At 38.4% G+C, this 27,366-nt stretch overlaps 1 protein-coding gene across 1 annotated transcript; it reads right to left on the bottom strand.

Moving 5' to 3' along the window:
* Nucleotides 1–1,270: 1,270 nt before the first annotated feature.
* On the bottom strand, nt 1,271–27,055 carry fbxw4 (F-box and WD repeat domain containing 4). Its single transcript, XM_039672671.2, has 9 exons — nt 26,667–27,055; nt 25,509–25,604; nt 24,910–25,095; nt 24,209–24,341; nt 23,957–24,051; nt 12,145–12,210; nt 4,881–5,021; nt 1,878–2,019; nt 1,271–1,791 (listed from the first exon to the last, which is right to left on the bottom strand). The coding sequence occupies exons 1-9, from the start codon at nt 26,849–26,851 to the stop codon at nt 1,657–1,659; spliced, it is 1,179 nt and encodes a 392-aa protein (XP_039528605.1). The 5' UTR covers nt 26,852–27,055; the 3' UTR covers nt 1,271–1,656.
* Between the last annotated feature and the right edge of the window lie 311 nt (nt 27,056–27,366).

Here is a 27,366-nt window from a genome sequence, read left to right as displayed (position 1 = left end):
ATTCCATTATCTCCCACAAATCCAAAATGTATTTAAAATATGTCAAATGAATGTTTTATTTAGTGCAGTTTAAGGAAATGTATATTAGCAGTATAATGTTTGCATATTTAATTGTTGTATATTTTAAATATACTTAAAAATATTTGAAAAAAATATCAAGTATGTCTATGGCAGATTTTATTTGTTTTTCTTTGACACAACTGAGATGTTTAGGATAACATGGCAAAATTCCTATGAGTTATCACAGAGGAATCCCAAAGGAAAACAAGGCAGCCTAGAGGGTGACAGGACAATACCTTTGCATTGTCATCCTGTGACTACACCAAATCCAAGAGGGCTTTAACATCAGAAGCATGAGGTATTTGGTTTGGGATTAACCATGTCAGCGAAGACCTCCGCTAGCTCTGGATGCTAATGCGCTCAGCTACTTCTATGCTGCTTTGGTTGTTCTGTTACCCTCTTTACAGATGTCTGCTCCAGCACAGACCCATCAGCCACCCATAGCTTTTAAAGCCTAACCTCTGACCTTAGATTTCTCACTTTACGGTGTATAACACTAGTCGAAAACACTTACAGGGTCACCAAACATCTTTCTTGCCACTTTAGGAACACCAGGGAAACGATTAAAACACATGTAACAGAAATGTATTCTTAACAGAGATTTATAAACCAACCAAAAGTCACTTATTTTCAATGACAGTTGAAGAAAACATTGACAGTTGGCAATGGAATGTTGTAGAGTCTAGTGATTTGACAAGAGTATGCGCTTATGTAAATGAGCAACACAACGACAACCAATAGGAGTGAAGACACTGGCGCTCATGTGATCAGTCTCTTCTGAGATACTGAAGTGAAGTGTCAGTAAGATGCAGTGCTACGACGTGCGTTTGATCACAAAAAAATGATGCATGGTTAACTGTCAAAAATGGTCAGAGTTTGATTCATGCATTGATGATGATACATTATGCACGAGTGTAATTTATATACAAACACTTTCCCCTCCAGGCTGTTCATTTGTAATGGTAAGAAAACTGATTCCTTGTCATGATAGAATGACAACCCATTTATGATCTGATTTTTTTAATACTAAGGCCAGTTACGATAATACTATAGCAGCAGGAACGCCCACTGGACCAATTGCAAGCGATAAAATGCTGTATGCGTGAGCAAGGCATTACTGAGGTTTTATGGGATCAATATAAACAGCAACAGACCAAGAAATTCAGTGCAATGCAAGCCTCTGCACACTAAGAACAAAAAAGACAATGCACAAAGGAAACAAAACTTGTTTAATTGGCTCATTGTTGGAAAAATATACTTTCAGTTTCAATATATCTATTATCTTATGTGCTGTGGTTTAGCATATATCCCCACAGTGGGTGTTGGCAGCTCTAAACAGTGTTTGTTTTAGACATCCCAGAGGTCGCTGGCAATGTGTTAAGTCCGTTAAGACTCGGACCACAGAAGGTCGTGAACCCTGCTTGCTTTCAGGAGCATGTGACAGGGGAAATATCCACCAGGTGATAACGTGACTGTATCATTAGTGGCACTGATTATCCAAAAGGAAAGATGGCTACTTGCCCGTCTGAGGTCTGAGACTATCACTAAGGGCTTGGAGGAGATGAAGCACGAGTCTCAAGTAAAATGACAGGATGGTTATTTCCAGGACTGGGACCCAGCAGTTCTGAAGTCAAGGGAGTAAAGGACGGAGGCCAGGGCAGCGTAGAGGTGAGTGTTGTTGAAGCACAGACTGTACACTGGGCTACTGGTGGTGGGCGCCAACTGGAACATCTATTAACCGAATATTGCAAAGATGAACTTCACTACAGTAATATAAAATGCCGAAAGGTACTGAAACATGCAATGCTCACAGTTACCTGTAAACAGCGTGTTTGCCGTTTGTCCCAAAGACGCACCACTCCATAGTATGACGAGCCACTGGCAATCATGTGATTCTTGTCAGACTTTATACAGTAAAGGGCGCTGTCATGAGGCTCCTCCCACTCCATCACACACTTTCTGTAAGAAAGGGAAATTCAATGTACAGATATACAAACATGTTATTTTACATGGCAGTTTAGTCAATATTGTCATCAAGTTTGCCAAATTATTCAATATGCAGAAGTGCAAATGTGATTTGAGAATTACAGAAGGGGAATATTTACAGGGAGTATGTCTTAGAGTGAGTTGTATAGACTACCTTTAACATGGTTTTATTGTCTTTTTTATTGTGCTTTTACTGTATAGAAATGAGCAGCGTGACATTCTTCAAAATATCTGTGGAAAATATTTTATGTTCCACAGAAAAAAAGTGTTTAGTATCATTGAGATACAATTATAGTTTTACTAATATTTTGAATTAGATTTTATTTTATATTTTCATTTTCAATTTAGGTGTTTTTGCCATTTACATTTGTTATTTTAGTAAGTTAAAATAAATAAAAATAAGAAATTTTGGAGGCAAATTGAATAAAATAAAATAAACCTAACCTAAACCTAATAAAATAACTGAATTTAATTTTGTTTATTTTATTTCAAGTAACAAAAAATATTTTTTATGGTTTTAGTTTTAGTTAACTAATAATGTTGGAAGAGAGAAAGACACGCAAGTTTTTAATGAAAAGAGGGTTTCTGATAAAACATTTCTTTTGGTCCTTTTAAACAACAATGGGGTAGTAATTCCCCCTTATAATTATAGCTTGAATTATTTTAATGCAAAAAACAAACAAACAAATATCACACAAAAAATAATCATTCAAATTACGAACTGCAATGAATATATAATGCACAGTTATGCTGTGCATTGTGTCCAAATGCATAGTCCAGAAGTTCCAAAGTTCCTAGTTACTCCAGCAATTCGCACATTGTATTAGATCAATCCTAAAAAACAGCCAAGCCACCATGGCTAGCTCTCCCTGCGTGGCTTAAGGGCGAGCGTCTTATTTGCGCTGGCAGGCCACAAGGGTGAAACCTCATCCCTTGTTTACGGAAAGGGGCTTTCTTGTTTTAGAGCAGGTCGGTGAAAAAAAGAGGGAAGGACAGGGCAAGTGTCTGTGCATGAGCTGAGCCAATGGAGATCAATTCTCCATTAATGGTGTGCTGAATAAATCATGGTGAGGGAGTGTGGCTGGGCCACGTTGCAGACAGCAGGGCAGCAGGAGCGTGAGGGACATGTCTGGATTGGATCTTTCTTTGCTGCATATGTGTACACACATTCACTTACACAGAGGAACAAAAACAAGCTGGTTCATTCCTCTCACGTCGTAAAATTGCATCACAATCTGTCTCAACGTAATACACTGTCAAAATGTGCAAAATTATTATTTTAGGGGTTTATCACTGGCAGTAGCCATAAAGGGACCTCTTTGTATGTTATCTACCCCTAAAAGGTGCATATTAGTACCTTAGAGTAGTAATATGTTCCCACTACTATGAGTATGAACCTTTTAGGGGACAAGTTGTTGAACCCTTAAAGGTACAATTGTTGCACTGGAAAAAATATTAAATTCAATATTAAAAAATAAATAAAATCATATTCTTTTATCACAAATAAGTGAAAATGATTGTGAATTAAAAACAAATGAATTTATAATTAGAATTCCAATTATATCTTAATTTTCTTTTTTAAAGAATACTTGGTTATCAATTAAAACAATTTTATAATATAAATGTCTTCAATATATGCCAATATGTCATACAGTAGTATCTAAAGACATAATCCTCCAGGCAATTATATTACTGTGACAAGTATCATGTGTATTATCAAAGAATTGTATGAATGTGATGTTTTGTTGTTGTTAGCTGGTTTGTTTTATACATCCTGATTGATAAAAGTACAAAAATGAGCATGACAATAAGAAAACTTTAACATAATATTAAATATTATAGTATAATAGTCAAAATTAACTTAGTCGTTTAAGCTAATTCTCAATCCCTCAAAGAGCAAAGGCCAAAGTTAGTTACTTCCATCATAGGAAACCCGTTCATTTTTGTGTCATGAAAATAAAGTTCAAATTAGTTTGATTAAAAGTACACACGCACATATAACTCTCATATATATATATATTCAACATGTCTTGCAAGGTTCTGAGGAATCGAATTCAAATGAAAAGACCAGCACAGATCCTTCTCAATTATTCACAATTATTCTAAAATTAGTTTCACACAGTTACCCATCATGATCAGTTTACTCTACAACTGAATTAAAGTGCCCTCTTTTTATAGACGATGACGACTTTCAGATGACTAGCCGCTTTAAATCAAGACGTACCACATATTGAGTCTTGACTGGTCTTACTGTGAATTATTGATATCTTAAGAGGGGACATTTGCCCCTCCCCAAACTCTCCAGGGCCCTCTTTCAATCACCTCTGATTTGTGTTACTTGACTGCCCATATGCGATTGTGAGGGTCCCCCTCCCCAAAGCCCTACATAGAGCCCCAGTCCACCCCACAAGCAGCTCGCTGATCCCCAGCACCCGCCCTGTTGCCCCGGAGACTCGGCGCACCACATCAATATGGCCACCAACCGGTGTGGACTTGGGTGGGTGAGAGTCCCGGTGCAAGAGCCTCTCTCGACAAGGGGGTCCTTTTCAATCTCTCAGAGGAACAATTGTGTCCACAGACCCAAGAGGAGGCTCAAGTCTGGCCTCTTTTTTATCTAAACGGTACTCTATGCACAGGAGGGCTTATTAGATTAACAGAGAACACTAATCTTCCTCACAGGCTCTCCGAGACGTACAGGCTAACTTTATTAGTCTCTGTAGACAAGGCCAAATCTGCTGACAGCACAGGTCAATGTAAGCGCTAAGCCTAACTCAACACCACAACACCACAACACCAATCGTAACGGCAAGGTGCTGAAGGTTCCCAGCCTGTACCTGGAGCAGACGCGCAAATCCCAGCAGCGGATGAAGGTGTCGTATCCGCAGGTGAGGAGCTGGAAGGGGGACTCGTAGATGATGTCCAACACACCTGCTCCGCGGCGGAACTCTGTACCGAGACACGACACCAGGTGACACCTGGGAGGAGGAGAAAACAGAAGAAGCTTGCAGATTATACCTTGTCAAACCTCATTGGAGAAGATTAACACATTAATAAAAACACAGACAGCTACTTAAAAAGCAGCCGAGAGAATTACGCAAACTTGCTGGAGGCCGATCATTCCAGAGCGCGAGTTGAAAGCGACTGGACAAGTGAGGTCACCTGCATCTCGTCGTCTGAGTATCAGTCTTATCAAAGCGATTCCTTGACTGGCAGGCCATAAAAACAGGTCGTGTTTACATGCTGTTGAGATTGGAACGTCTCCCAGTCTTCACATCTCGGAGTCAATAAAGATCTAATTTCAAACCAAATGCCTTCATTTGCTCACTTAATCTCTTATTACCATTAAATCCCACTATGTCCACGGACCACAGAAAAGCTAAATTAAGTCTTAGGATGAGGAGAAAAAAGTAAACACCTTTCGGAGTTTGAATGGGCCGCTAAAGCAGCTTAGTTTGGTTGTAAGGTACGTTCCCATATATGCGAGATAACCGAGAGGACTGGAAGAAAGGAGATCGTGGGTGGAAAGGGGGTGTCGGGCCAAGCACCACGCTCCTATGATCACAGACCCAACGGGTCTGCGGCGCCCTCTGCCCCCACCCGCTCCGCAGAGGCCAGATTATTGTAGAATCACAATTTCTTTGTTGCTATTTAATTCCCTCCATGACCGTGACTGTGTGCGACTTGTGGACCTTTGATACCTGGTCCCTAGCAACCATTTAGGGGAGCCCAATGGCCATAGCGACCACCCCCCACGTTCGAGGTCTCCTGTGAGCTTGTTCACCGAGGGCAGACTGGTAATCCCCAACCTTCGCTCTGGGGGAGACGAGGGGGGTCTTTCTTAGACACAGGCTCTTTAAAAGATAGTCCTGCAGAACCAAAGGCCAAGACCCTGGTGGGGCTAAAGACAAACTCTCTTGTAGCCCCTCGGGCATCTGCATACCCATAATTTACCCCTTGCTGCTAAAATAACACGCTGGCAACAACTTGAACTGATGGCAGTGCTTAACAATGGGGACAATCAATTAAATGATGCAAAACATTTGTTTGCAAAACATGCAATTTGCATCAGATATTTCTTTCCTAAGTGCTTTAGGAAATTGTGTAAACTGGAGAGAGAGAGAGAGAGAGAGAGAATGTCTGGCGTCTGCTCGGGACCTTGCAAATGTCGAAGCGCGAAGTGAGAAAAACAAGCATCGTAAAAGAAGTCCTCGCATCTGTGCTCTAATTTTAAAGCCAGTAATAGCACTGTTCCAAGTACAACAGCAAACACCCGAGATTCTTAAATTGTTAGGTCACAGGTTTTTTTTATGCGTCCCATGTTTTTTCTCCCGTTTTAGAGAGAACCTGTGAAGATTACAGGATGGAGGATAACCATATAATCTTTTAAATTACTGCATCTGCATGGCAGGCGACCTTGTTCTTGCAGCGTCTGATCTGTTTGGGAACGTGCGGCGAGACTGTCCCTTCTCCAAAGGCTGTCTGATCACGGCTTGTTCGGCGAGAGATTTTGATTGAGTGGAAAAGGGTTAGAGAGCTGCTAAGGAAAAATTGATCTTCGATTTAAACTCAGAGTACAGGAGTCATTTAGCAGAGTGACGGCACATGTTTTATTAAGGTCAGAAGGTGAAATGAACAGATTAATTAAGACATGAGAGCGACTGTCCCAGTGGAGTAATACATATACAGTGAATCTGCCAGCACTCCCTCTCAAACGTGCGTTCAAAGGCAGCCAAAGAATGGTGGTTTGTCTTCGCCTTTAAGCAAGCAAAACTAGAAATTACATAACAATAAGGGAGGCCCTATCGTGGCTTTTTTCACAGCTCTTGCCGAATGAGATGTATAATGTTCATACATGTGGAAGCTGAGAGGTCACTAACAGACATGTCGAGGGCAACCGTGATATTTGCAATCTGCTAAAGTGATCACATGAACAATGTAGCCACCAAATATAGACAGACAAACTAGAGGGAAAAAGCTTTATTTTCTACATCCTTTTAAAGCGCTCCTCAAAGAGCAAATGACCTCAACCTAATCCTCTTTGACCCCTGAATATGTTTAAGCTCAAGCAAAAACAACACTCAGTACTTACGATACTTAGCCACACACCCAGATAGAATTTGTAGGGTTTTTTTCTGCACTGATTTTACTAGAAAATATGCATAATATTTAAATTAATTTAAGTATAAGAAAACGGAGTTAAAGGCACAATGAAATAATATTTAATAAACTATAAATTACATTAAAAAATATTAATCATATGTATGTATATATATTTTAAATATAATTTATAAATAATTCAAATATAATTAATTTGTGAAAAAACTAACAAACTTTCTAACTGCCCTGAAAACAGTTGCAAATAAATGTCCTCTTTTTATGTTCTGATATTGTAAGAGTTTTTAAATCCCTATTCTGGACTATAAAGAATGGCATGTGTTCGTAATTAGTTGTGGGTTATGGTCTCAGGGCCATCAAAAAATGGTGGGGCTGGCCTCCCTATAGTCCTCTCTCTCTGTTTGACCATTTGGGCCACACACACACACACACACTTTATAAAAGGGAACTTTAATGAATTGATGGATTTTGAAAAAGGGCAATGCTGAGGACATTTCTTTGGGTGTTAGATCTACAAGAAAAGGTCATTTTGAGCTAACGTTCTTGTAAGGTTAAGTGTAGAGGGTAAACTGGCACAGGGAAGCTATGGGAAACAGTCAGTGCCCTGAAAGGATGTGAGACAGGTACATAAAGAGCCCTGCTGAGGTTTTCAGGGCCTAAAACAAACAGAAATCGCATTGCTTCGGCTGCATGTCAGCCAATTTAGCCCAGAGTCGAAATAACCACCAGCAAAGAAGAAAGAAGAACAAAAAATGCCTTGGACCAGGACAATGGAGACTTTTAAATGTCACACGCGTTCTCTTAAAAACAATGAGATTGCAATTTGTATAAAGCAGCTCTTGGTAGGATCCAGGCATTTAACCCTTTTCTTTGAGAGAAAAAAATGTTAAGAATTTCGGGGCAATTGTGAGATTCTTTGATGGCAAGAGCCCCATGAAAAGTTAGGGGTCCTTTTAAAGCACCACTTGTGTGTCCCTGACTAAGGCTGATCATAGACTTTTTCAGTTTTAAGAGGAGAAAAACATTAAAGAAAGAACGCAATTGCCATGTCCAGGTCCAAGTCGGAAACGTTTTCCGATTTTCATTAAAATGAAAGATTAATTGAAGCTTAACGCATACTTAGGGTCCAAAATTAACTTTTTGCCTCATCTGTCAAATTGAGAGTATTTAACAGTCATTGCTTTGTTTTCATGAAACTGTAATCTTTTTTTTAATTAAAAACAGGATAAGATAATGGGCTTATTTACTGACATTTGGTGCTTGGATTTATTTTACCCTCAGCATACTATTCATAAACATTTATCCTTAGATTAATTATTGCTTATTCAATTAAATATTAATAACATTAAAGCAATATTCATGTCTATGTTGCCAAAGCAATAAAAAAAAAACTTGTTTGGTGTCTGGGTATCATCTGTCTTCAGCTTAATCATTATCAAGTATCTTTTTCAAGCGCTTGACTTAAAAGACATGATCGAAAACAACATGCTGCTAATGTGTTGGCTAACAGTAGCAAAATCTCCATGTCCCTCATACTCAAAACTCTTTTCTTTCCTTCCCTTATAGTACCGTGATTAGTTCAAGCAGCAGGTCAGCTGGTACTCAGAGACATGAGGGTCTGACTGATCTTGGCCTGTACATGTCCTCTCTATTATTCCTCCACCCAGTCAACAGGCCTTGCTGAAAATATACTCAGATCTTTCAAGAACATGTTAAAAAGTCAGTGGCTCTCGCCGGTTGCACTTCAAGTAGCCGGCTGAAGAAAAAAATCTCTTTCTTAGGTGATCTGGTGTTGTTGAAGATCTTCCACTATCTAGTGAATTTCATTAGGATGGAAATGAAGTAAAGTAAATATAATTTCAATTTATTTTAGAACTGTGGGTGGTTAATTTGCTGAGCATTTCATGCAGAAAGATAATCTGATATGGAAAAATAAAGGCATCCAAATTGTTCCGTTGGTGTTTACATCAACAGTAGCCCATTTCAGAAGATATGTCAAATGCTTTTGGTTTTGTCATAGCCAATGTATCTAAATTTACAGCCATGTCAGAGTGGAGGCACAGTGTGCAACGCTTCATCTCAGCTCAAGTTGCTAGGTCTATCTTTTATAAAAAATAAAAATAAAAAAAGCTATAAAATATTTATACACAGAGACTGACAGATATGTAAGAATTCCACTATCATTTAAACGTGGGGTCAGTAAGACTTAAAAAAAAGAAAAAGAAGAAATTCATGCTTATTCATTTTTAACAATTCAGCAAAGATGCACTTAATTGGTCAAAACTAAAAATAAACATTTATTATGTTACAAAGAAAATTCAGCTGTGTCATCACAAGAATAACTTACATTTTTAAAAACGATATTTAAATTAAAATAACTGATATTTGAAATTGAAATAATATTTCATAATATTTGTTTTACTGTATTTTTGAATGAATATATCTGGCTGTACCCTAAAGTAGTATGGGAAATTTAACAAATTAAAGGACAAGTAGTTTTGTACTAAACACAAAACTAGGCCAATCTTTAATCAGGCAGACAAAAAAAACAAAACAAAAAAAAACAAAACAACAACATTACAGAGCATCTCAGTTCTGGCAAAAAGGCTGGATGTTTGTGCTAATGTCATCTACGATCGAAGATAAATGTGTCCTCTCTAATACGTCTCATGTTTGTGCTGGTCATATAAGGGTTATGCTGGTGGCCTGTCTGGGAAAAGTTAAAAAGGGAGACATAGGAACACACACACATCCACACAGCCCCCATTCCCTGTCACCCCCCAGCCCCTCCACTCATCAGTCGGTTTCTCAGCCCCCTGTGACTGGCGGCTTTGTGCTCCTCACACAAGGTGCACCTGATTACTAGACGGGAACACATTATGGCAGGATACAACTGACCCTAGTGCAGTCAAACAAAGACAGGAGGAAAGACAACACGACTTACTCCAGGACAGGTCACTGAACGCTCCTGAGACACTTAACACTCAGGTAATGCTCTCGGTGTTAAAACGCACCTGTTTTGCACATTAAACTACGCTAATAACGAGTGTTCCAAAAATCATCTGAAACCTCCTTACCCGAGCAAGCACAACAAAAGGTGATAAAATATTAGCTAAAGCTAATATTAATTACTATCAAGGGGGGTGGCTGATGACTAATAAATATGCATGTATGGAAAATCTATATATGTTTGCATGTGAAAATATACATAAATGTTTTAAAATATATATTTAAGATGTTTTTCTTTCAAAAATGATGCATTCATTTGATCAATAATTATATTAAAGACATATTGTTCTTTTGAACTATCTATTCATAGAAGAATCCTGAACAAAAAAGTATCTCAGTTTCCACAAAAATATTAAGCAGCACAACATTTATAACACTAAGATATGTTACATGATCACCAAATCAGCATATTAGAATGATTTCTGAAGGATTGTGAGACTGAATATTCAGCTTTGCCATCACAGGAATAAATTGCCTTTTAAATATATTCAAATAGAAAACAGTTATTTTATATTGAAATAATATTTCACAATACTAACATTTTTTATCCAATAAATGCATTATTGGTGAGTATAAGAGAATTCTTTAAAAATTTAAAAAATATTACCGGCCCAAAAGAAAGAAAAAGCTGCGTGTAACATAAAAGCAACAAGGATTCTAATGCAAGTAGACTTTTGGCTGTTCACTGACTGTCACACCTCTTTGTAACCTTAACTGGTTCTTAGTTTAACAGGTTTGTAGTGAGTCTAACTTGATTCAATGGCCTGTTTACCTGTGCGTGCATCTGCATTCTGATAGCCGGCCAGCCCACGTGTCCATCAAGCCGACACTGGCTACCCGCGCCTCACAGATCAAACGGCATGGCGCATCGGTGGGTCACATTAATCTTCGCTCAACTTTTGTGTTCCGGTGTTCTATGGAACATGTGATTCCCATGGAAATCTGTCTGGAATTGCCTCTACTCCTTCTCCGCAATTTTTCCCGTCTCAAATTTCCTTGTCATTTGGTGCCGGAACTCACGGCCTCCCCCCACACCACCCCCACCTCCTCCTCTTTTACTTTCCTTAGACTGACAACATGCAAGAAGGCTGAATTCAGCAGGTAAAGCTGGGGAATTATGGAAACCAGTCAGGTTGTATCAGGTTTAAGCCTGGCCTTTCATGACAGGAATTTTTAAGTCAGCTTTGAACTTCCCAAAGAGAAAAGACTGAGCTGAAGGGATAATGGGGCAGCTTCTATCACTATGATAAGGTTCTACTTTCACTTTGTGTTTCAAATAGTAACATATCGGAGTACATACATTTATGGTGTTTTTTTTTTTATTTACTTCAAAAAGTAGCATATTTCTATGTAAAATATGCTTATTTTTATGTTTTATTTTTTACATATCATTTTTTAAAATATCATATCAATAAGTTCTTAGAGCTAAAACCTAAAGATGAAGTGACTTTGCGGAGTTTTTTCCCATTCATTTCTATGGGTGCCCATTTTTGACCCAAATACAAAATTAAGGAGTTTTTTTTCACCCACTTAACATTGTAAAATTGAGTCAAAAAAAAAAAGTTGTGTGTGTTCAGGAGGCAAACTTAGGAAAAGTAGCCAAGCCTTGTACAGCTCAGATCAAGGGAAGTATTTTTTAAAAATAAATCAAAACTATTTTGCCCACATTTGTCCAGAATAAGGTTTTAGGGTTAAAATCGAATGGTACTAATTTTCGATAGGAAGTAAAAAAAAAAATACTACACAATTTTAGGGCTATCAATGTGATATGTAATTTCAATAAATGTTAATAAACAATATTCATATTTTTAAACTGTGCACAGTGTCTTTAAATAAAAAGGCAGATGTTTTGTGTGAACTGCCGCTGTTACAGACTCCTAGTTGTAAAATGGATTGCTTGGGAAAGTAGGCCAGTGACGGGTTCAACAAGACAAATAAATATCACTATAATTATATATTTAAAATATGTAGTACCTTTCTGTGTCCCAGATTCGAAGAGGAGCAAAATTCTCACAGCAGGCTGTTCCTGTCACAAAGGTGCTGCAAAGATATAAAGATCTTTAGTAATGATTGCAAAATTCATTTGAAGCAACTTAGCTAATGTCAGCATTTTATAGGCAAATATTACAATTAACATAAGCAGTAAAGTAGTAGCAGCAGCAGCAGTAGTAGTTTGATTGTAATTATTTAATATAAATAAACCTTTACGAAATCCGTACAAATCTGTGATTAGGAGTTTTCAGTGCTTTTCAGAAAATTTGCTTAATCTTTGTTCCAGCGTTTAATGTTTTTAGCATTTAAATACTGAGCAGGTGACGTAACAGTGGAGGTCATATTTTGGCTCCTGGGGAGAATACACACAGAGCATTAAAAACAAATTTTGAAAAGTGAATGGAGCGTAGCGAGGTGTAAAGAGTGGCTGAAGGGTATGTTGAGACAGCGGATTTGTTCACAGATGTGTTTTCGTTCAAGAGATATCTAGGGGGAAAAAAGGAGGAACGTGGTGAAAAAGGAAAAAGAAACAAAAACACTCGGATGCCCCCTTCTTAGCTGGGTGACAGGTTGAAATTAGTTGAGCAGGTACGGGTGGGCGGGTGTGTGACCGCAGTAGTTTTGACCTGCGTGATAGTCAGGGATTAGAGCCCTCCTGGACAGCTGGGATTGGCGGGCGAGGCTCAAGGCTCTCCTGCTCCCTGCATTGTGTTCGGAGGTGAGCTGAACAATAGGGCCCTCACACTAGTGAACACACAGGAATGTGCCTGTTTTAGCACTCAGGTATTCCTACAATGCCCTGCTGGGATGGTCTCTTTCATTGACGGAATACTTTCTCGGTCTCTGTGCCAACTATGTAAAACGTGTGTGGCGACAACGTGCCACGCAGCGAATGCTTACTGACGCACCACGCGAGAGGCACGTAAAACTACACAAATCACAAAGCATCTTCCTCTCTCACATACTTTCATACCTCTAGAGAAAACCCAGAGAAAGAGCAGGGGGTTCTTTGCCCTCCCACTAACATCAACCAAAGAAATGGGCTTCACAATGGAATACCAGTGTGGCCTCAAATTAACAACCAGCCCGTGTGAATAAGCTCTGTAGCGCCTGGTGTCCAACTCTAAACCCCCGGCACAAAAACAGAGAGGGACAGTGACCCTTCATTTTGCTTACGCAGAAGATGCACATGGACAGTCGATTAGACTCGAATGAAAAGGTGTGCGTGAATTTTAACATTTGATGAGGTAAATAAAAACATATAAGTAGACAACCCAAACAACAACTCAATAAGTCTTTGAAGAGGTGTCGAGACTCTGAGACACATAAGCAAATGAAGCCATTTTTGGTGTGAAAATGGAGAAAAAAAGACTTACAGAAAGATAGACAGGGCGCGAGTAAACTTGAGGGAACATGCGTACTCGTCTGTGATGGCTTCAGTTGGTTTGTTCATTGAGGACCCAAGCATATTGGCAAAGACAGCCATGGCAGCTGTCAACCCAGTTAGCGGTGGCCCATCAACCATATTCAGCTCGCCTGGCCAGTGCTGGCATTTTAATTACTGTTGGGTAAACTCATTTGCCCCAATGAAGGCTGTGCGCCCTAATAGAATATGCAGTCTGCCTGACCTTTGAACCCGTGTGACACAAGATACAATAGGGGCAAGGCCAAAGCTCTCTCTTCCCAGCCCTTATTACTCTCTATTACTTCAATTACTTATCCCTCAGTGAGTCCGATTGTGAAAAAACACAAGGGAGGGAGAGAAAAGGAGAAAAATAGAACACCACAATTAAATACATTTTTGTCTCCCGGACAAGTTCTGATTGATCTGAAAGGGACTCCTAGTGATATTATAGCTGTAAAAGGTCAAAGCCTCTCTCTCGCCTAATGTGCCTCCACCTTCCCTCGACCTTATGCCCCCCTCTCTAAACCGAAGAGCACAGACAATCTCCCTCCGAAGCCCCCGGCCCACGCTGCCCACCCCGAACCCCAACTCCTCTGCCCCAAAAAACCCAGCACGCCTCAGGATCATTAGAACATGTCAGGGGTTCACTGCCAACACAACCATTTTGGTAACCTAATCAGCTGACATCATTATTCGAGGAACTGTGCAGCATGAAATTAGTGCCGGGGTCACACAAACTTTAATTCAACCCCTGCTGGGAGAAGAACTCCACAGTAACAACATTGTTAGGGCCAAACCAACACAAGCAACCACACGTATTGGGTCAAGACCACCGCAAGCGCTTTTCATACCAAACTGCACACATCACTGAAAATGTGCTGAGTGTACCACAGAGATATGATGGGCTGTTTTTTTTTAAATAAAAATAAAACTGTTACATATTTTTGTTGTTGGTAATACTTGTATGTAGAACGCAAACTAAAATATACACTTTCATTCAAAGTTTGGGGTCAGTAAGGCTTTTAAAAAAGAGAGAAATTATACTTTCCTGCACTCCAAAACAACACATTAGACTGATTTCTGAAGGATCATGTCATGTGACACTGAAGACTGGAACGGCTGCTCAAAATTCAGCATTGTCATCAAAGGAATGAATTACATTATATGATCAAAGACAAAATAGTTATTTTAAATTGAGATAATACTTTACAATATTACTGTTAAAAGATAACATAAAATATCAAATCTTACTGACCCCGACAGTAGTGTATAAAGAAAGTAAAAGTTGTATAAACACTTTTTAACATTCACAGAAATACACATGACAATAACAACAGTAAAAACAAAAGACAGCTTTAAGAATAAATGAATCAAAACTAGAGATGCTGCTTACATGCGTGATGAAGTGTAGTGCTATAAAATGCTCTATAGCTTATATGTCACATTATATTGTGTACACAGCTTTACAACTGAGCAAGATGAAGAAAACCAAACCAGGTCAAATAATCAAGCTGTTTTTTTTCAAACATGGTAGCTGGTCCATGGTGGTCTACCAGCTCTGACCAGCCAGCCCGATCTCATGAAAGTTCGTGTCTATGGCACGAATGTAATTTCTCGTGGCATTTATACGCCAAAAACAGTTTTTGCGTGTATTTGGCACGCGATTTTCGCGTACATATGATACGCACTTTTTTGCGTATAATACGCACGAACTCCCCACCCCCCTCCCCCCTAAACCTAACCCAGGGTTTTTTAGTGCGTACCATATACACGAAAAAAACACTTTTGGCGTATAAATGCCACGAGAAATGACACTCGTGGTATAGATACGCATCTTCATGAGACTGTGTTGGACCAGCTTAAACAACCAGCTTGTACCAAAAAAAGAGAGAAAAAAATAGCTATTTATAACAGATTTAAATCATAAAAATATGATTTGTTGGTATAAATGAATGTATTCAGATTGATTCAGTGATTTTAAATAATACTGACTTGAATAAAACCAGTTAATTTACCATTTTGGGTTGTTTTAATAAATATGTTAATTTTTTAGTTTAACTTTTTCAGAAAACAATTGTTCCTTTTTTTTAATTAAAATATATATTTAGTAAAACACTGCCTTTTATCACCTTTTATGTTTTTGATTCAGGGAACTAGTTATTCCCCAATTATCTCCCCAAAAAGAGCACACAACAACATGACCACAACAGCAAAAGACATAAAAAAAGACTAACCCGAATACAAATTTACATATTTCAGCTAACATATAAATAAGAAAAGGTGTTACAAAATTTTAACTCCATTTTTATCTAATGATAAATAGAAAGAATCAATCTTAAATTAGAAATATGACATTTAAATTGTCATTAATTGTGTAATGACTATAATGAATGAGGAAAATATTTTAAACAGTGAAATAAACCTATTGAACCCAAATGCATCTCATTCTGTCCTAAAAGCCTATGGGTAAAGACAGGGTTCAAAGGGAGTTTAACCCCCCGTGCATCGGCCTTGCAGTGGATGTTGTTCATTTGTTATAGTTGACCCCTGGCTTTGTTCAAGGGGATGTTAGATTGCTTTCATCTTAGTCCCTAAATATGTTTGAATTGAAAAGGGTTATGATGTATTTATATTGGCTGGAGGAACACAATAGACAGGGTCTTTCTCTTTCCCTCTCTGTGTTGAACCTCCTGCCCCGTTATCCAGCCCAGCTCCCCCAAGCCCCCCTCCCGCCCCCCCTGTTCAGCTCACACCCGAGTTCACAGACCTTTTGGCTTTCTGTTCATGTCCCCTGCATCTGAGGTCAGAGGAACATTCCATGCACCACCTTTTGCTTTTACCACATCAATTTAGACCAAAAAAATACATAAAAATACACACAAAAAAAAGCCAGCAGCCAGTCTACCCAGATCTCATCTGATTAACACTTACATGCCAATAAATGACAAGTAATTTTATCAGTGCCTCAGATTAACAAAATGACATGATAGTCTTAAAAGCATTTTTAAAATAAACATTTGGGAGTCAAATTTAGTTACAGTTAACTGACAAAATAGTTCAAATAAACATGACACAACTGTCAAAAAAGGTTAATTATGGCTGCAAAATGTCATATAACTTATCATTTTAGGGCATGTTGACAAAAAGGATGATAACTAACTATAATGATAACTTTGGAGTTAATAACCATTCTACTTTTATGACTATAAGGAACTCTGCATAGGTATAACAACAGATAGAAACAATCCTCTTTGAATCACACATTTTTCCACCTAATGAATGATAAAAACATTTTATCAGAATCCACCTGGCTTTTAAAGAACTTGAGTATTTAAAGTGTCAGACAACAAAACTTCAGTGTACACTTATAATCAACAGAATGCTACTATCCGTTGGTGTGGACACTAATATAGTTACCATTATAGTTTTTTTATATTCTACAGGTCTTTACTGTAAAACAAAGATTCCCTTTATCGCTTCATTACATTTTAACGTCACAATGCTAAATAATGACCAATATATTATTGTAACAATGTATATTTTTAGAGATTCACGGTTCATTAGAATGACTTGCTAGGAATCAGTTGTGAACCCTGTAATAACTCTGAACGATTCACTGACTGAGTGACTGAGTCTGATTCAAATTGCAAACTTGAGTTCGAGATAGTGAATTTTTGTGACTGACTCATTAAAAAAAGTACCCGAGTAAATTGTTTGCGAATCGTACATCATGGCTCACGTTTGATTCTCCATACGAGAATCACTAACGCATGCTTTAACGAGATATCTGCCGAAATTGCATATGGACGCTTTGTTTACTTGACTTTCTTTCCGCCTAGATTTTCAATTATTGTCACATTTTTGGTCACAGTGGGTTGCATAGCAAAATTACGCTTTCTGACGGAGAATTAAAATTTTCAGACACATTGTTACAATGAACTTATTTTCATTTTATGTCAACAGTCTAACTCTATCTGGTTAAGAGACGCACAGACGGTCATGCATTACACCACAGCCACAGAGTTAAACTCCCCAGCAAACTTCTGAGCAAAAATGCTTTTTTAGGGAATAACAAAAGTTTCCATCTCAAATGCGCCTGGGGAACACCTGTATGTGGCATGTGTGTAATGATCTGCTTGTGCAAAGCCTGCATAGAAGGGGCATATTGACTGCAATTATTCAGGACACCACCTGCAGTCAGAGGCTATAGCTCCCATGCTGTGCTTTCAGTAGTAAGCGCCCTGTATTTAACGTGTGGGAACGCACATTCTGTCCGTTATCGCTTTATTGTTGCAGACTCTTTCTTTTCTTGCTTTCTTTCTTGTTTTTTCCCCTTTTTTAACTAATTGAATTCTTGACTCCTAAGACACGGCTCGCCCTCCCAGCCTTATAAGAGAGAGAGAGAGAGAGAGAGAGAGAGAGAGATGAGAAGCAAAATGAATGACATGAATTTCACTCTTTTTTTTCCCTTCTCTCTCTTTCTCTTTTTGCTTGAATGAGGTGGAGCAAAGGGGGTGAAATTAGGGCGGGTGAGCTTAGGGTGGTATAGAGGGGTACATCTCGCTGTACTTTCATGCAAAGGGTCATAGGTCACGCTCCCTCCGTTTGCCAGAGAGTGGCGTTTTGGGGGCGGTTTATCCAACAATCATTTTCTTTGGAAAATTTCAAAGGCAGTACCCCTGCAACATCTTTGTAGTTGTGCTTGACCAACTCTAAACAAAACAGGCCTCCCCAAAAAGAAGCCTTTCTCACTTCTCCTTGGGGTTGCTTCTCTTTTGGACGCTTGCGCCCTGTTCCTTTTCATCCCCCCTGCCTGGTCGCTGTGGGCTCATTGCGACTACTGAGGTAGTGTGTACTGCGCTCTTTGAGGCAGTTAGAAGGAACGCTTCTGTCCGTAGTGCCATGGCCTATCCCATCACAACATATAAGAAGCACAAAATCTGCTCTCTGTGTTTACGTTCTCTGCATAAGACACTGATTAGCCATGTTTAAAAACTCTCTGGGCGATAAACAGACACAAATGTATATGCAGAATTTGCATCGGCCAATGAGGACAAGCACATTTGATCTTCCAAGTGAGGCCTCTTTGTCTAAACTGTAATTAAACAATGTCTAAAAAGCTAAACGAATGTAATTCTCTCAAGATCTGAGATGTGCATGGTATTAACAAAACTAAATTACACATTTCAGGCAATAAGACATGTGGTTCTTCTACCTTTCTCTGCAAGTGAAGTGCTGACATCAAACTGAAAACAGACAAACCCAAACCTCACTTTATATCAAACAAGCTTAACGAACTAGCTGACAGGCTCTGTGGTGTGTGTGTGTGTGTGTGTGTGTGTGATATGCAAGAGGATGAGTGGCCGATGTACCCTACACAAACTCTGGCTAGAGTTACCCAGGTCTGCATGGATTCTTCCAGACTTAACAAGTCTCATCTTGCCAGTTAAAATCTGTCATGTCTGACACTACAGGAAACTATTTATCACACAAGGCGCTCCCTACTAATTCTACATCTACTGGTAAAAAGGGAACAACAGAAAATTTTCAATGGGATGGGTCAGACAGACAGATGGATGAAAGACAGAAAGACAGATCAGACAGAAAGATGACATGTCCAAAGGAAATTAGGTGATGTCCAATATCAAGTGCCAGCAATTTTTAAGTGAAATGGTTTAGTTACAGTATAATCCATTAAAACTGTATAAGAATACTATAGCAAGTAGACATTTAAAATGATAAACAATAATATTAAAAATATACACTTCCATTCAAAAGTTTGGGGCCGAAATGTATAATATTATTAGTTTACAATCACAATATTAGAAATGGTTAGAAATAGGAGGACAATTTCAATTGTAATATATTTTAAAAAGTAATTTGTTCCTGTGGCGGCAAAACTGAATTTTCAGTATCAGTATTCAGAAATAATGCTAAGCTGATTTGGTGCCTTAAGAAACATATGTTATTATTACCAAGTATATAACAGCTGTGCTGCTTAATATTTTTGTGGAAAGAAAGCATGATGCAACTTTTCAGGATTACTTGATGAATAGAAAGTCGACGAGAACAGTATTTATTTGAAAGATAAATAATTAGTAGCATTAATAGCATTAATTTACTGCATCCTTGCTAAATAAAAGGGATAATGTCTTTCAATCGTACAGACGCCAAACTTTTAAATTATTTTCTTGAAAGACAATAAGTTGATTGTTTAAAAATTAAACAATTAAATTGAGGGGAAAAGTCATTTGTTTGACATTGCACTGCCTTCATCCATTTCTTACACATTGTATATGTAAATATACACTTGAAAATGGGAGCATCTCTAAATGGAATAAGAAACGTAAACACTTTTTTTAAACATTAATTTTTCTAATTATCCATAATACAGATAATTAGTAGCTCTAGCTTATTCCTGAATCGCATGGTTTGCTAGCAAGTCTATATGCTGTGGTTATGGAAGAGAGTATACAGGTCTTGATAAATCGCAATGTAAACCCGTTACCAATTTTAGCTGCAAAAAGCAACTGAAAGACTTGAAACGAGTACTTTTCTCCTTTGAGAGCCACATTACCAACTGAACGAGTCATTCCAGGTCCTAAAACAGTGTCTTCAAGATAAAATGTATGCTAATCAGAGGCCATTAGTAGCAATCAGGGCTTGTCCTTGCACAGGAGCAGATGAATCAACATTTGGGTGAGAATCTGAAGTCTGACATGGCAGACAAAGACTAGACTGAGATTTGGGGGGTGGGGGTTACTGAGGGGGGATGAACCAGTCAAGCTCACGGGTTACAGATCAAGAATCAGGAATCATTTGGGCTGCTGTGAATGGCGTTTTTTTTTTTTCTTCAATATGGCTGCTGCTGTCTCTTTGATATGAGATTGTAAATGGAATTCAGAACAGAAGAGCAACCCACTGGAGTGAAATGAGAACAATGCAGGGAGCCAGAGTGCCCATTACCTTCGCAATGGGAGAGGGGGCAGTTTTTTTTTGGATTGGTCTCATAGTTAAGGCTGGGACCGCTAGCCATATGACACCATTTAGGGAATTTCAGAGCTAGCGTTCACATTGCAACATCAGCTGTGAAAGTCATGAAGTCACCATGGAGTTCTTCAAGTCTGCACAGGACCTGTCCTGCCCATCGCCTACATTATGCTCTGATATAACTACTGAACAACCTGAGAAGATGGTCCAATATAAAAGAAATAAAATGCAGTGGAAAAACTCAAAAGCCTAAAATTGTAAAAAGCAATCTCAGAAATAGGACTAGGGCTACGGTTAGGATCAGTGACTACAAAAAGATAGACGACAGTCAGCCTTGGCATTTCGCTCCAGCCGGAATATCCCACTGACAGACCTTGAGATAACGTTCCTTGGAAAATGCGACGGCAAAAAGGGAGGGAGGGAGGGTTATGGAACAAGTGAGGAGGGAGGTTAAAATGAATGAAATCAAAATCAGAGCCTGAGCAAATGGTGGCGGGAAAAAAGAGAAGGGCTATATTTTCTTATGCTGTTCTTTTGTTATATACACAAGTGTGATTCTGCATTGGGTTGGAACAATACAGCCCCTAACACCTGAGTGTCAGAGGCGACCATATGCACACTCTTTCGACATCTTTCTCTCTGTTCTTTCTCCCTTCTTTGTCCCTCACCCCTTCCCTCAGACCCGTTGCTCACTGCAGCGTCTCCTCTCTTGCTCCTTGTCCTTTAGATACCTCAAGCGTGAAGCTGGAACAATTACATTTGCAACACAAGGGCTTCCCATCTAGTTCTTCAGGTTTCCAAATTAAAACACACTGTGCAATCCCTATTTTGAAACCCTGTCCATCTACAGTTTCAGCTCCTGACTGTTGTAGGAGTGAAAGCAGAACATACTCTCAATTAGAGGACATCTGTTGCTCTTTTTAATTGGTGGAGCTCACACTTTTATTTGATGGAAAATACACTTTTTAACAAAAACTAAGCAGTCTCAAAAATACCAGCCTTGGTATGTTATATAAAATTAAATAATGGAAGTCAAAATAATTTTTTCCTATGAGTTTGTACTTTAATTTTCTTCTTAAAAATAGTTGTGCAGCTTAATATCTTGGTGGAAACTGATATACTTTTGTTCAATATTCTTTCATGAATAGAAAGTTCAATGGAACCAAATTTACTTGAAATAGAATTTTTTTTTTGTAAAATTACAAATGTCTTTAACGTCATTTTTGATTAAGAGATTATTTTTGTGGAAAATTTGATCAATTAAAGGATTCTTTTATGAATAGAAAGTAAAAAAGAAGCTTTGTAACATTATACATGTCTTTTTTTATACATAAAATATAGCAGTCTATATATTTTAGGAACAGATTCTGTGAAAAAGCATAAAAAAAGTGTAAAAACCCCCAAGCTTAGTTGACGCCTTTATTTCAAGTCAACTTTACTTCATCAACTTTGACTTGACTCCCACCGTCAATACATGTAAAGAAGTGTGGTCCATTATCTGGGTCCAGCAGTCTTTTTTTGGAGGCCTGCTATTTCAGCCATCAAATTGGAGAATTAATGATGTGTATAATCGTCTCTTATTTTGAAATCTAAATTCTTGGCTGTGTAGACGGGGCAGTGGGGATTAATAACTCGGCTGAGTGACTAAAACTGCGTTGAACCATTGCATCTGCTCAAGTAGCAGTGGCTTTCTTCCGTAACACGCTGGCCTTGTCATGACAAAAGATGAGAGCGGTCAGTGTCCTCTAGTGTCTTCCAGCGCACAATGTTTCCATTCCTTCAACAGTGCTGTGAAGGTGCGTTTGACGGATCAGGGGCAGGTGGAGGCTCTGCGCTAGTGTTACAGCTTCATGTGCCTGCGTGTCATTAAGCGTGTGGGAGTATACATGGCCGAGCAATCAAAGGCAGCAGGAGCAAAGGCAACTCCGCTTTGCCATAATATCCTGCACAGTTTTTTTTTTCTCTTTCCCTCTTCGCCTGTCTCACTCCATCCCACACTTGTTTAAACAGCTCATCACATTGGGAAACTTCCCAGATGTATCGGGGGAGAAACGGTTAACCAGTTGTAGACTGAAACAGCTCTCAAAAATTCAAAAGTCTGTAACAATTTCTCAAATGGAAGGTTCAACACATTTCAGTGTTTAAAAAGTCAAGAAACACAAAGAAACATTCAATGATGCATCACCCCAGTCCTAGTGAGAGTTAAGAAGCGAGGAAAAGAGCGTAGGTTACATTGGAGCATTTTCAGACCATGAAAAGGGTCTTTTTCCACACTATGAGGAGGCAAAATTCTGCTTTCTAAGGCTTTAGGGGCCGGGATCACATTCTTCTGCATCTGCATTTCAGAGGTGTGAGCTAATTGACTTCAAAGCAATGGCATGGCAATAAATTGAAGAGTATGTATTAAAAAAGGGTCTTGCCACCTGCATTGGGTTGCCCTTTCTATGACCACTTCACCTCACGAGCCGTAACGATGCCACCACCCCCACCCCACTCTTTTAAACCCACTGATACATTCATTATTTGAAAGATCTCAAATTCTCTTTGATGAAAGCAAAGGTTGATGTTCAGGTCTGTTGGTGATTCATATGGTGAGAAGAACAGAGGAAACCAGTGAGTATGAAGTATGTAGCGGAATCAAACACATAATGTCTAATGAGTGAGACGGTCTGAAACTGGAAGAGCATCATGGATGCAGAAGACGGAATTACAGTGTCCAAAAGACTGAGGCCTCTAGTCTAGACTAACAATTTAAGTGACAAGTTCAATTCAAATATTTTTGCATTTAAACGTTTTGCATTTTGAGTATCTTGTGCTTCAATTGAAGCAAGAAAATCTAAGAAGTTGGCATGGTCAATGCCACAAATATGCATATGCTTGCTTATTTAGTGACATAGAAATAGTCCAAAAGCATAAATATTTCCCGTTTCAATTTTCATCATAATGTTTCTTGTTCGAATTGATTCAAAATTCATTTCCAGGTTTAAATTAGATCAGATTTTGAAGGCTTTTGGGTCCTACTCTATATTTGCGGCCATATATATAAAGAGAGTTTTCAAAAATAAACTTTTAGTTTAAAAGAATAGTTCAACCAAAAATGAAAATTCAGTCATCATTTACTCTCATGACGTTCCAAACATGCATGACTTTCTTCTGTGGAACATAAATGAGAAAATTCTTCAAAATATCTTCTTTTGAGTTCCATAGACAAAAGTCAGTCTTGGAATAACATAATTTTAGCCAATATCTTTTAAATTATATCAAAAATCAAGGACTGACAGCATCAAATTCATCAAACACTGGAACAAAAGTCTTTGGTAGAGTACATGTTATCTTCATGGTTAGACTATAACCACAAAGACTAGACAAATCTCAAATAAATCATGAGACCAGGCTTACCATACAGATGGACTGATGGCCACCGACCACACTCTGTCATACATGGGAATTGTATGTAAGCACTGTCCAAATCGATCAGGAGTCAGAGCCCAAATCTGAAATCAAATTCCAAACAGTACAAAAACTACAAGTCATTTGGACAATAACTTGCACAACTCAAAATCAATTGAATGCCAGAGTAAGTGGATACAATACAATGGAAGACACCTAGTCATGTCCAAAATGAAAGCAGAGCAACACACAGTCACTAACCTTTGCGGTCTTGTCTCTGGAGCCACTGACTATCACACCACCTTTACAGTCAATGCAGTTCACCTCCTGATTGTGACCATAATACTCCACAGAGTAATCACTTCCTTTGTCATGAAGAATTATTTTACCATCTCTGAGGAAAAAAAGACAGTAAAGACAGTAACAATATTAAATTCAAGAGTGTTGTAGCAAATAAATAAATAGAACAACAAAAAACTTTTCTGTTCAGGATTATGTGATTTAAAGAGCAAACTATCCCAAACAATCAAACCACAAGGTGTGGACTCACTGAATGGCTGAACAACTGCAGTTAATATTTTACTGTTTAAATTTAGGACTCTTGGCATTGGCAAAATAATAAAAATGAGGGAAAACAGCACATTCCTGTTTCACATTTCAACAGAAGAATACTGGTGGCTGCAAGACTTTTTTTTAAAGGTCTAGACATCAAACTAAACCTTCATTGCATGTGTAGCAAAGGAAATCACATCAGTTTCTCATTGAAAAAAAAAAGAAAAAAATTATTGTTTTTTAAATTTTATTATAATAAACAAGTCAGCTACAACCAGATAAGATTAGACGAGGAAGTGATACCTCATCAAATATGTTAATATAGTTGCTGACTTAAAATAAAATATCTTATATATTCTTAAATATTCTTGAATGACAATAAGATCTATAAGTAGTGATCATGGATTTACCCTCCTGCACTGATAAGGTGTGTGTCTGTCAGAGTGAATCTGCACACGTCCTCTTGGTGTCCCGTGAACAGGGCCACTTGATTGTTCTGTAACTTCCCCCTCCCAGCTCTCAGATGGTACGCACTGATGTTTGCTGCCTGAGAGAGATACAGCACATCACAGTCCAGCTGTATCCACGGCAACAAGCTGTGGGCGAACAATCAAGGAATGGAAATTACTCCTACACATGTTTTTTCTGTAGTTCAATCTGTATCTTGGGGCTTAAGGTGACGAGGAGGCTAATAAAAAAAACACAATAATGTCTTGTCCATATTGGCAAGGTCAGTACACACCCTAAGTCAGAGGATAAACGTCTGAAAAATATGTATTTTGGGGTTGGACAGTGAAAGTATGACATCTTCCTACTTGCTTTTAAATTCTTTTTTTCCCCTTCTCCCTTTCGAAGTAAGGGGTGCGTCACATTATAACCATTTTATTTCACTACTAGTTTGGGCGATTGTATTTCTGCATCTGTATGCCTAGTTATTTTATACATACAATTCAAGTTATTTATGCATCCAATTTTGATGCAGTGCAAGTTAAAATATAAAATAACTCACTTAATTTTCCATTTTAAAAGAACTTCTTTACGACAGACTCCATGGATCCAGTTGTGGGACACCCTCACTCTGTCCTTAAGAGGAATGGAAGGACATCTGAAAAAGGAAGGTTAGGGGATTAATGGTTTACCTTATTTGATTTCATTTTAGATAATTGGCTAAATAAAGCAATTGCTCTATTCTTGCTCTCCTTTATAATCATCTGAGAGGATTCTGATATGACATGCTGGTTCTTTATCATTCCCTTCCAGCTGACAGTGAAGACGGATCTGTCAACCTATTTGTTGTGTGCCATGTGTGATTACAATACAGTATGCAAATAATAGACAATAACTTTGGCTGGTGTAAGTGAGTTTGACTTTGCACAAACAGGATACCACATAGTACCTGAAACTCATACATTTTTTTAAAACCTTTTTTGACAAATGGTCATTATAATGATATGCTTAACCATCAGGAAATGTTGACCGACAACCTCAAGGAGTCAAACTAAACAGATTTTTGATTCATTCTGTGGGGTTTGAAATCTTCGCAACCCTGGGCTTTGAAAATGTTCTGGCACATCAGAGTTCGTATAGACCATTTTGCAACATGTAAACAACACTTGTCCAGAAACACTTCCTGTTTCAGTTTGTAACTGTTTTCTTTATTTCAAATGTAAAGAAAACATCTTAAAGATATTTGTTTAACTTTTTGATTCAGTTGTATATGTTCTGTTGGTAGTATTTTATCAACATGTAGTGTTAAAAAATGAAACAGGAAGTGCTTCTGGACCAGTGTTGTTTACATCTCGCAAAATGGTCTATATGTGGAAAGTGACTGAGGGACTACTTCAACTTGTTCTAATATAAACAATTATATGAACAAAACCTGGGTATTTTATCTAATATCCTGTTAATCTACTTGCATAGTTCTTCCACAGCACAGTTCTGTTGTCTTAAGGTCCGTCTCACATGCAGGTTACACATGTAAACAAAACCATCATGACTAAGACTATTAGCGTAAGAAATGAACTGAATCACAAGATACGCTGTTTGTATTACGTCACGACGGCTACGAATGCCCGTTGTTCTACGCAGTCTACGTAGTTTTGTTATTCTATGCGTAGGCCGAGAACTATTAGCTAGCAACACAGCTAGTGAATCTCAAAATTCTTACGAATCTATTCCTTGTCGTGTCAAGCCAGTATTTATAATGCCTTTAGCTATTTTCCTCCAAACAACGTCTCTGGAGATGAACTGGTAGCTTCTCTTGCACGCTTGAGAGAGGCGACAGAGCGATCTGGGATCCAGGAAGGACAGAACGAGGAAGAGCACATCCTCGGGTAAATGAAACAGAAGCATCGCTACTCCTTTTCCAAATCAGCGCCTCTTTTCTTTTCTTTGTCACGTTGTGTCTGCCTCCACTATTATGAAGGGCTTTACTGAGAGGACATTCGTCGTTTTGACGCAGAAATGTGCAGAAGCCCATGTTTTTTTCTCAAAGCGTGTAGACACAGCAAGCGAAGGAAGCCATCACAACCAGAAGAGTCACGTGATCCGCGCCGTGCGCAGTGTAGTGACTGACCAGAGCCAGTGACTCAAATTCTGTTTGCTATGGTAGGAAATCTTTTCATTCAGGCTAAATATATGACCAGTTGCTGGAGCTTCTGTTGTTGTTGTTGTTGTTTTGTTGATGATTATTTGATGATGTCTTTTTTTTTTAATGGAATCAATTAAAATGTGCACATGATTAAAGGTGGTTGATAAGTAAAGATTACTTCAGAAATATATTATTGGCATACTAAATAACATTCTGAAAAGACATCCCCCCCCCCCCCCCAAAGCAAATTAGTATGTTGTAAGGCTTTCGCAATAAA

This window comes from Pimephales promelas, chromosome 11, assembly GCF_988280905.1.
Source record: "Pimephales promelas chromosome 11, fPimPro1.hap1.1, whole genome shotgun sequence".
Taxonomy (NCBI): Eukaryota; Metazoa; Chordata; class Actinopteri; order Cypriniformes; family Leuciscidae; genus Pimephales; species Pimephales promelas.
The sequence above is the reverse complement of the archived record's forward strand: the minus strand, read 5'-3'. Positions and strand labels throughout refer to the sequence as shown.

Coding starts and splice junctions, on each gene's coding strand:
- fbxw4 (XM_039672671.2), bottom strand. CDS start 26,851: ATGCTTCTGTTTCATTTACCCGAGGATGTGCTCTTCCTCGTTCTGTCC. Junction 2,020..4,880: donor GATTTGCGCGTCTGCTCCAG/GTACAGGCTGGG, acceptor CCTTTCTTACAG/AAAGTGTGTGATGGAGTGGG. Junction 1,792..1,877: donor GGCAAACACGCTGTTTACAG/GTAACTGTGAGC, acceptor TTCGGTTAATAG/ATGTTCCAGTTGGCGCCCAC.